At 46.5% G+C, this 9,913-nt stretch overlaps 2 protein-coding genes across 2 annotated transcripts; both read right to left on the reverse strand.

Moving 5' to 3' along the window:
- Positions 1 to 2,087: 2,087 nt before the first annotated feature.
- LOC124202735 lies at positions 2,088 to 4,189 on the reverse strand. Its single transcript, XM_046599135.1, has 3 exons — positions 3,415 to 4,189; positions 3,048 to 3,344; positions 2,088 to 2,839 (listed from the first exon to the last, which is right to left on the reverse strand). Exon 3 carries the CDS (start codon positions 2,823 to 2,825, stop codon positions 2,118 to 2,120), a length of 708 nt encoding a protein of 235 aa, XP_046455091.1. The 5' UTR covers positions 2,826 to 2,839; positions 3,048 to 3,344; positions 3,415 to 4,189; the 3' UTR covers positions 2,088 to 2,117.
- A 2,602-nt stretch (positions 4,190 to 6,791) lies between these two features.
- Positions 6,792 to 8,893, reverse strand: LOC124202734. The gene is made up of 3 exons (XM_046599134.1): positions 8,119 to 8,893; positions 7,752 to 8,048; positions 6,792 to 7,543 (listed from the first exon to the last, which is right to left on the reverse strand). The coding sequence occupies exon 3, from the start codon at positions 7,527 to 7,529 to the stop codon at positions 6,822 to 6,824; it is 708 nt and encodes a 235-aa protein (XP_046455090.1). The 5' UTR covers positions 7,530 to 7,543; positions 7,752 to 8,048; positions 8,119 to 8,893; the 3' UTR covers positions 6,792 to 6,821.
- Positions 8,894 to 9,913: the final 1,020 nt, after the last annotated feature.

Raw genomic sequence — 9,913 nt, forward strand, 5'->3', positions numbered from 1 at the left:
GAACTCGTGTTCAGAACGTCCGGGTTCAAATCCCGGTGGATCCAATTCAAGATTATCCTGAAAAAAAGATCGATTTTGGTTTTTTTAGACCGCCTGTTAGGTTAGGTAGGCCAGTTTTAAGATTATATGTGGAATACTAATCTTTTCTGTTTGCGTCCGAGGTCGTAACATTTTATTCCGGCAGAGCCGGTATTCTGTGATATTTTTCCTAGATCTGGGAATGTTGAGACCGCCTGTCAGGTTAGGTAGGCCAGTTTAAAGATTATATGTGAAATAATAATCGTTTCTATTTGCGTCCGAGGTCGTAGAATTTTATTCCGGCGGAGCCGGTATTCTGTGATATTTTTACCTAGATCCGGGAATTTTTAGACCGCCTGTCGGGTTAGGTAGGCCAGTTTAAAGATGATATGTGAAATAATAATCGTTTTTATTTGTGTCCGAGGTCGTAGGATTTTATTCCGGCGGAGCCGGTATTCTGTGATATTTTTCCTAGATCCAGGAATGTTTAGACCGCCTGTCAGGTTAGGTAGGCCAGTTTAAAGATTATATGTAATGACCCTTAGTAGTCGTTTCGATTTGTTTCGGTGGTCATATAATTTATTCCGGTGCAACTGGCATGTGTACAAGCACGTACGTTTATATGGTATTCCCGTATTTTGAAGTTTACCTTGGTTATACCCGAAGTCCAATATAGTGACTAACAAAAAGTTTATTTGTTGATATGTCAAGTAGCTCAGTTGGTAGAGCGCTGAACTCGTGTTCAGAACGTCCGGGTTCGAATCCCGGTGCGTCCAATTCCGGATTACCATGGAACCAGGTGGGCAATTCCCAATTGATGTCCAAGAAATGTTTTTATCCCAGAAACAAATGTGTTTAAGGCTCAGAGTGCCCAGAGTCCAACATAGGGGTCACAAATATGTTAGCTGGTTGATATGTCACTTAGCACAATGGTAGTGCACTGGAATAGTATCCAGAAGAGCCGGGTTCGAATCTCGGAGACACCGCTTAAATGGTGGGTGACATAGGCGATTCTGCCAAAAAAGTCTAAGGCTAATGAGTAGTAGCCACCGTGTGTGTCCCCAGGGGCGCGAACCATGTAAAAGTGGGGAGCCGCTACCGCCACTGGGGCATATGCTGTGATCAAACGCTCATGGACGGCCCGAAGTCGAGCTGAGAGGATCTTGGTGCCCGTTGTAGCGGACGGCATTGGTTCCTTAAAGTTACGGCGGGTGCACGACTCTAAACTGTGGGACCTTACGGACCCGAGCCACAATCACGGCGTGGATATTCCCTCCCCTGGCAGACGTCCACGAGAGTGTTCTAAGGCGAAAAGCCGCGTCTGTTTTTATATATATGTTCATTAATTATGTGGTTCATAATATGAGTATCAGAGCCGTGCATCTGTAGTGTGTTCATATGGCTCCTCTGGAACGTCTCCAGCAGGCACACGGGAGGCCTGGGTTCGATTCCCGGCGGCCCATGCTGAAGCCTTCTCTCGACATCCTTGTGGTGTCGATGAGGAAAAAAGATTCCTTCGATGGAAGTGGCTGATAGCTGCTAACTGTGTGGTCCTGGGTGTTGCCGAGGGCAATATGGCGCGTTTACTGCTGATTCTCATAGCCAAGAGAGTTATGCTAAAAAAGTTTAACCAAGTGGTATGTAGTATAGCTCAGTTGGCAGCCAGCCGCCGAGGCACGCCGACGCCTCGGGTTCGATCCCCGGGTCCGTCAGAGTCTTCTGAGCTCAAGATTTTTGGTTTTTAATTCGTATTTCATTAATACTTGTGGTCGCGGTGAAAGATATGCAAAAAGAGTTTGTTGGCCGATATGTCGTCTGGCTTGATGGTTAGCCAGCTGGCGGGGCACGCCGCCATTCCGGGTTCGATTCCCGGGGCCGCCAGTGTATCCCATTGATAAGGGATTTGCGACATGCAAATGTTCTGGTAGAGCAGAGCCTCCTGGGGACGCCCAGTGACGCCGAGCGGGGTCACCCCACTGGGGATGCCCACAGGGGCCCCCACCCGCTGATGCGGCCGCCACAACACTTGCTTTTTGTAATAAAATAAATAAGTTGGGTGAACCAGGTAGTTGTTGATAGTGCCATTTATTATTTTTTGGTTATTTTGTGAGTGTTACATCATCCGAAACGGTAATTGGTGTACTCGGGCCAAAAAGTTCTTCGGATCGTTCAGAAGTTTTGTCTTTCATTGTAACGTCCTTGCTTGGTGATGCCAAGAGTTGGCTTTCGGCGTCCGTAGTTGAAGTGGCCGGAATTGTAATTTTTAGCAGTGGAATCTGTGGGGTCAGTGATGACGTTTGCTGTCCTGGGCTGAATGCAGTTCGTTTACCAGGGATGAATGATGGTGGACGTTGGAGAGCCGCTTTTTGGCGGTCCAATTCGGCCTGTTGTAGGTTGATATTCGCCATGGTAGCCAGTCGGCGCTCCTCTTGAGCGATGAAGCTGCCAGCTTCCCGTGCTTCAGCCCGGGCCAATATTTGTCTGCTTTTTTCTTGCTCCAGTTGTTGCAGTTCGTCTCGTTGGGCGGCTGAGAGATAAGCCATCGGAATGGATGGTGGAGGTCTGGCTCCATATGGAGCTCCCCGGCGTCTCATGGGTTGATGTCGGGTTGTATATCCAGATCCGGAGGGCCCGGATTGGGTAGGATCATATCCGCCCCGGAGGTTGCAGAGTGGATACGCTCCTGCTGGGAGAATCCGGGAGAGTCTCTCGCGGATGCCGTTCCGATCTCCGGCTAGGAGCGAGGCAGTGAAGCAGTCTTTTACAATGGCCTCTGCTCTGATGATGTTTTCGTTCGTGTGGGCCATCCTGGGTTCTTTCTCTACAGGAGAGGGGTGTTTTATTAAAAACAATTAATATTAGTTTTATGGTACAGAGTACACAATATTTTTATCAAAAAAATATGTAAAGGATTTATCAACTGGGGGCGTATTGCCAAGCCAGGAAAGAGTAAAAAATCGACTGGGAGTGTACAAGACACAGGCCAGGAATGTAACACAGAAAAAAATGGGTTTGTGTTATCGACCTACAGAATGAGGTTTTTCCAGAAGTAAAGAGAAGGTAAGTGACGGCGTTGTCTCGGATTGCAGACGGGCCGGGAGCGACGTCAATTGTAGAAAGGGCTCCTTCGATTGGTGTGGCTCTATCTCGGCTGGAAAGATGGTCCTAGCAGGAGGTAGATCCAGGCTGCTGGTGCTGCGATGTCCAGTTGTGGCTAAGGCGTCGGGCGGTAATTCAAGTGAAGGAAGAGAAGTTGGGTAGAGTGGCGAAATTCCGCAAACCAAGTGCCGGCTATGGAGGGCCAGACACGACGCGAGCAGAAACACCTGTTTTGGATACATTTTAACAAAAAAATTAAACAAAAAAGTTTGGTATACCAAAAGAGGCGGAGGATACTTAGACTATTCCGGAACGAGCTTGTTCTTGGCTCTCTTGTAGTCGAATGATGTAGGAACGATAAACGTCGGGGGTTTATATACCCAGATTCGCAGCGGTGGCGTTTAAAGTTCAGGGGGTAAGGAATTCCCCGTAGGTTGGGTAGACAATAGTGTCAATTAATAAATCGCGGGCGTTCGAGGATTGTTCTCGAACCTTCCAGAACGTTCTAGAATCTTCTAGAACATTCCGTATTGGATTCATGTGGTGGTTGCACTAATCCAAGATATGTCGTCCATATTTTATATGTTTTTTTGAAAGGTTTTATGTTTTTTATAAAATCAGTAAAAGCCGTGAAATTACGGCGTGTCCCATGGATACATTTTCGGCTTAAAACTGTGAGCTTTTTATTTTGGCTGTATCGTCTGGTCTAAAAAGGTCCGGTTAAGCGGGCCGAGTACTGGGCGCAAGAGTAGCCGTTCTCGCCGAACCCGTCATTCCCTGATCCCCCCGGGCTCTTAGGCTATCCCGGGCGGTCGTAATGTCCGCGAGGGAGTTCAGTTTTCTCCGCTTTCCCTACTGGTTTGCTGCCGGTGGCCAATTGTCGACCGTCGGATAGTTAAAAAGTGCCGTTTTTGTATTTTGTGTTGCTGAAAAATATTTTCCAAGCTTTGCCAGGATCGATTTTGAAGAATTTTGCTTGATTCGTTACTGCAGGTTTGATCTGGTCGTTTTCCGAGCTCTGCCAGGATTGTTTTTGGAGGTTTTTACCGATTCGTTACCTACGTTTATGCGGTATTCCCCGTATTTTGAAATTTGTATTGGTTATACTCGAAGTCCAATATAGTAACTAATAAAAAATGTATTGGTCGACATGTCAATTAGCTCAGTTGGTAGAGCGCTGAACTCGTGTTCAGAACGTCCGGGTTCAATTCCCGGTGGATCCAATTCCAGATCCTCCCGAAAAGAGGTCGATTATTGCAGGTTTCATTTTTCAAGCTTTGCCAGAATCGATTTTTACATTGGTTATACCAGAAGTCCAATATAGTGACTAACACAAAGATTGTTGGCTGATATGTCAAGTAGCTCAGTTGGAAGAGCGCTGAACTCGCGTTCAGAACGTCCGGGTTCAATTCCCGGTGGATCCAATTCCAGGTTATCCCGAAAAGAGGTCGATTATTGCAGGTTTCATTTTTCAAGCTTTGCCAGAATCGATTTTGCAATTTACATTGGTTATACCAGAAGTCCAATATAGTGACTAACACAAAGTTTGTTGGCTGATATGTCAAGTAGCTCAGTTGGAAGAGCGCTGAACTCGTGTTCAGAACGTCCGGGTTCAAATCCCGGTGGATCCAATTCAAGATTATCCTGAAAAAAAGATCGATTTTGGTTTTTTTAGACCGCCTGTTAGGTTAGGTAGGCCAGTTTTAAGATTATATGTGGAATACTAATCTTTTCTGTTTGCGTCCGAGGTCGTAACATTTTATTCCGGCAGAGCCGGTATTCTGTGATATTTTTCCTAGATCTGGGAATGTTGAGACCGCCTGTCAGGTTAGGTAGGCCAGTTTAAAGATTATATGTGAAATAATAATCGTTTCTATTTGCGTCCGAGGTCGTAGAATTTTATTCCGGCGGAGCCGGTATTCTGTGATATTTTTACCTAGATCCGGGAATTTTTAGACCGCCTGTCGGGTTAGGTAGGCCAGTTTAAAGATGATATGTGAAATAATAATCGTTTTTATTTGTGTCCGAGGTCGTAGGATTTTATTCCGGCGGAGCCGGTATTCTGTGATATTTTTCCTAGATCCAGGAATGTTTAGACCGCCTGTCAGGTTAGGTAGGCCAGTTTAAAGATTATATGTAATGACCCTTAGTAGTCGTTTCGATTTGTTTCGGTGGTCATATAATTTATTCCGGTGCAACTGGCATGTGTACAAGCACGTACGTTTATATGGTATTCCCGTATTTTGAAGTTTACCTTGGTTATACCCGAAGTCCAATATAGTGACTAACAAAAAGTTTATTTGTTGATATGTCAAGTAGCTCAGTTGGTAGAGCGCTGAACTCGTGTTCAGAACGTCCGGGTTCGAATCCCGGTGCGTCCAATTCCGGATTACCATGGAACCAGGTGGGCAATTCCCAATTGATGTCCAAGAAATGTTTTTATCCCAGAAACAAATGTGTTTAAGGCTCAGAGTGCCCAGAGTCCAACATAGGGGTCACAAATATGTTAGCTGGTTGATATGTCACTTAGCACAATGGTAGTGCACTGGAATAGTATCCAGAAGAGCCGGGTTCGAATCTCGGAGACACCGCTTAAATGGTGGGTGACATAGGCGATTCTGCCAAAAAAGTCTAAGGCTAATGAGTAGTAGCCACCGTGTGTGTCCCCAGGGGCGCGAACCATGTAAAAGTGGGGAGCCGCTACCGCCACTGGGGCATATGCTGTGATCAAACGCTCATGGACGGCCCGAAGTCGAGCTGAGAGGATCTTGGTGCCCGTTGTAGCGGACGGCATTGGTTCCTTAAAGTTACGGCGGGTGCACGACTCTAAACTGTGGGACCTTACGGACCCGAGCCACAATCACGGCGTGGATATTCCCTCCCCTGGCAGACGTCCACGAGAGTGTTCTAAGGCGAAAAGCCGCGTCTGTTTTTATATATATGTTCATTAATTATGTGGTTCATAATATGAGTATCAGAGCCGTGCATCTGTAGTGTGTTCATATGGCTCCTCTGGAACGTCTCCAGCAGGCACACGGGAGGCCTGGGTTCGATTCCCGGCGGCCCATGCTGAAGCCTTCTCTCGACATCCTTGTGGTGTCGATGAGGAAAAAAGATTCCTTCGATGGAAGTGGCTGATAGCTGCTAACTGTGTGGTCCTGGGTGTTGCCGAGGGCAATATGGCGCGTTTACTGCTGATTCTCATAGCCAAGAGAGTTATGCTAAAAAAGTTTAACCAAGTGGTATGTAGTATAGCTCAGTTGGCAGCCAGCCGCCGAGGCACGCCGACGCCTCGGGTTCGATCCCCGGGTCCGTCAGAGTCTTCTGAGCTCAAGATTTTTGGTTTTTAATTCGTATTTCATTAATACTTGTGGTCGCGGTGAAAGATATGCAAAAAGAGTTTGTTGGCCGATATGTCGTCTGGCTTGATGGTTAGCCAGCTGGCGGGGCACGCCGCCATTCCGGGTTCGATTCCCGGGGCCGCCAGTGTATCCCATTGATAAGGGATTTGCGACATGCAAATGTTCTGGTAGAGCAGAGCCTCCTGGGGACGCCCAGTGACGCCGAGCGGGGTCACCCCACTGGGGATGCCCACAGGGGCCCCCACCCGCTGATGCGGCCGCCACAACACTTGCTTTTTGTAATAAAATAAATAAGTTGGGTGAACCAGGTAGTTGTTGATAGTGCCATTTATTATTTTTTGGTTATTTTGTGAGTGTTACATCATCCGAAACGGTAATTGGTGTACTCGGGCCAAAAAGTTCTTCGGATCGTTCAGAAGTTTTGTCTTTCATTGTAACGTCCTTGCTTGGTGATGCCAAGAGTTGGCTTTCGGCGTCCGTAGTTGAAGTGGCCGGAATTGTAATTTTTAGCAGTGGAATCTGTGGGGTCAGTGATGACGTTTGCTGTCCTGGGCTGAATGCAGTTCGTTTACCAGGGATGAATGATGGTGGACGTTGGAGAGCCGCTTTTTGGCGGTCCAATTCGGCCTGTTGTAGGTTGATATTCGCCATGGTAGCCAGTCGGCGCTCCTCTTGAGCGATGAAGCTGCCAGCTTCCCGTGCTTCAGCCCGGGCCAATATTTGTCTGCTTTTTTCTTGCTCCAGTTGTTGCAGTTCGTCTCGTTGGGCGGCTGAGAGATAAGCCATCGGAATGGATGGTGGAGGTCTGGCTCCATATGGAGCTCCCCGGCGTCTCATGGGTTGATGTCGGGTTGTATATCCAGATCCGGAGGGCCCGGATTGGGTAGGATCATATCCGCCCCGGAGGTTGCAGAGTGGATACGCTCCTGCTGGGAGAATCCGGGAGAGTCTCTCGCGGATGCCGTTCCGATCTCCGGCTAGGAGCGAGGCAGTGAAGCAGTCTTTTACAATGGCCTCTGCTCTGATGATGTTTTCGTTCGTGTGGGCCATCCTGGGTTCTTTCTCTACAGGAGAGGGGTGTTTTATTAAAAACAATTAATATTAGTTTTATGGTACAGAGTACACAATATTTTTATCAAAAAAATATGTAAAGGATTTATCAACTGGGGGCGTATTGCCAAGCCAGGAAAGAGTAAAAAATCGACTGGGAGTGTACAAGACACAGGCCAGGAATGTAACACAGAAAAAAATGGGTTTGTGTTATCGACCTACAGAATGAGGTTTTTCCAGAAGTAAAGAGAAGGTAAGTGACGGCGTTGTCTCGGATTGCAGACGGGCCGGGAGCGACGTCAATTGTAGAAAGGGCTCCTTCGATTGGTGTGGCTCTATCTCGGCTGGAAAGATGGTCCTAGCAGGAGGTAGATCCAGGCTGCTGGTGCTGCGATGTCCAGTTGTGGCTAAGGCGTCGGGCGGTAATTCAAGTGAAGGAAGAGAAGTTGGGTAGAGTGGCGAAATTCCGCAAACCAAGTGCCGGCTATGGAGGGCCAGACACGACGCGAGCAGAAACACCTGTTTTGGATACATTTTAACAAAAAAATTAAACAAAAAAGTTTGGTATACCAAAAGAGGCGGAGGATACTTAGACTATTCCGGAACGAGCTTGTTCTTGGCTCTCTTGTAGTCGAATGATGTAGGAACGATAAACGTCGGGGGTTTATATACCCAGATTCGCAGCGGTGGCGTTTAAAGTTCAGGGGGTAAGGAATTCCCCGTAGGTTGGGTAGACAATAGTGTCAATTAATAAATCGCGGGCGTTCGAGGATTGTTCTCGAACCTTCCAGAACGTTCTAGAATCTTCTAGAACATTCCGTATTGGATTCATGTGGTGGTTGCACTAATCCAAGATATGTCGTCCATATTTTATATGTTTTTTTGAAAGGTTTTATGTTTTTTATAAAATCAGTAAAAGCCGTGAAATTACGGCGTGTCCCATGGATACATTTTCGGCTTAAAACTGTGAGCTTTTTATTTTGGCTGTATCGTCTGGTCTAAAAAGGTCCGGTTAAGCGGGCCGAGTACTGGGCGCAAGAGTAGCCGTTCTCGCCGAACCCGTCATTCCCTGATCCCCCCGGGCTCTTAGGCTATCCCGGGCGGTCGTAATGTCCGCGAGGGAGTTCAGTTTTCTCCGCTTTCCCTACTGGTTTGCTGCCGGTGGCCAATTGTCGACCGTCGGATAGTTAAAAAGTGCCGTTTTTGTATTTTGTGTTGCTGAAAAATATTTTCCAAGCTTTGCCAGGATCGATTTTGAAGAATTTTGCTTGATTCGTTACTGCAGGTTTGATCTGGTCGTTTTCCGAGCTCTGCCAGGATTGTTTTTGGAGGTTTTTACCGATTCGTTACCTACGTTTATGCGGTATTCCCCGTATTTTGAAATTTGTATTGGTTATACTCGAAGTCCAATATAGTAACTAATAAAAAATGTATTGGTCGACATGTCAATTAGCTCAGTTGGTAGAGCGCTGAACTCGTGTTCAGAACGTCCGGGTTCAATTCCCGGTGGATCCAATTCCAGATCCTCCCGAAAAGAGGTCGATTATTGCAGGTTTCATTTTTCAAGCTTTGCCAGAATCGATTTTTACATTGGTTATACCAGAAGTCCAATATAGTGACTAACACAAAGATTGTTGGCTGATATGTCAAGTAGCTCAGTTGGAAGAGCGCTGAACTCGCGTTCAGAACGTCCGGGTTCAATTCCCGGTGGATCCAATTCCAGGTTATCCCGAAAAGAGGTCGATTATTGCAGGTTTCATTTTTCAAGCTTTGCCAGAATCGATTTTGCAATTTACATTGGTTATACCAGAAGTCCAATATAGTGACTAACACAAAGTTTGTTGGCTGATATGTCAAGTAGCTCAGTTGGAAGAGCGCTGAACTCGTGTTCAGAACGTCCGGGTTCAAATCCCGGTGGATCCAATTCAAGATTATCCTGAAAAAAAGATCGATTTTGGTTTTTTTAGACCGCCTGTTAGGTTAGGTAGGCCAGTTTTAAGATTATATGTGGAATACTAATCTTTTCTGTTTGCGTCCGAGGTCGTAACATTTTATTCCGGCAGAGCCGGTATTCTGTGATATTTTTCCTAGATCTGGGAATGTTGAGACCGCCTGTCAGGTTAGGTAGGCCAGTTTAAAGATTATATGTGAAATAATAATCGTTTCTATTTGCGTCCGAGGTCGTAGAATTTTATTCCGGCGGAGCCGGTATTCTGTGATATTTTTACCTAGATCCGGGAATTTTTAGACCGCCTGTCGGGTTAGGTAGGCCAGTTTAAAGATGATATGTGAAATAATAATCGTTTTTATTTGTGTCCGAGGTCGTAGGATTTTATTCCGGCGGAGCCGGTATTCTGTGATATTTTTCCTAGATCCAGGAATGT

This window comes from Daphnia pulex, chromosome 9 (assembly GCF_021134715.1).
Source record: "Daphnia pulex isolate KAP4 chromosome 9, ASM2113471v1".
Classification (NCBI taxonomy): Eukaryota; Metazoa; Arthropoda; class Branchiopoda; order Diplostraca; family Daphniidae; genus Daphnia; species Daphnia pulex.

Bases quoted from the DNA above. Each gene is read 5' to 3' on its own strand.
- LOC124202735 (XM_046599135.1), bottom strand. From the start codon at position 2,825: ATGGCCCACACGAACGAAAACATCATCAGAGCAGAGGCCATTGTAAAA.
- LOC124202734 (XM_046599134.1), bottom strand. From the start codon at position 7,529: ATGGCCCACACGAACGAAAACATCATCAGAGCAGAGGCCATTGTAAAA.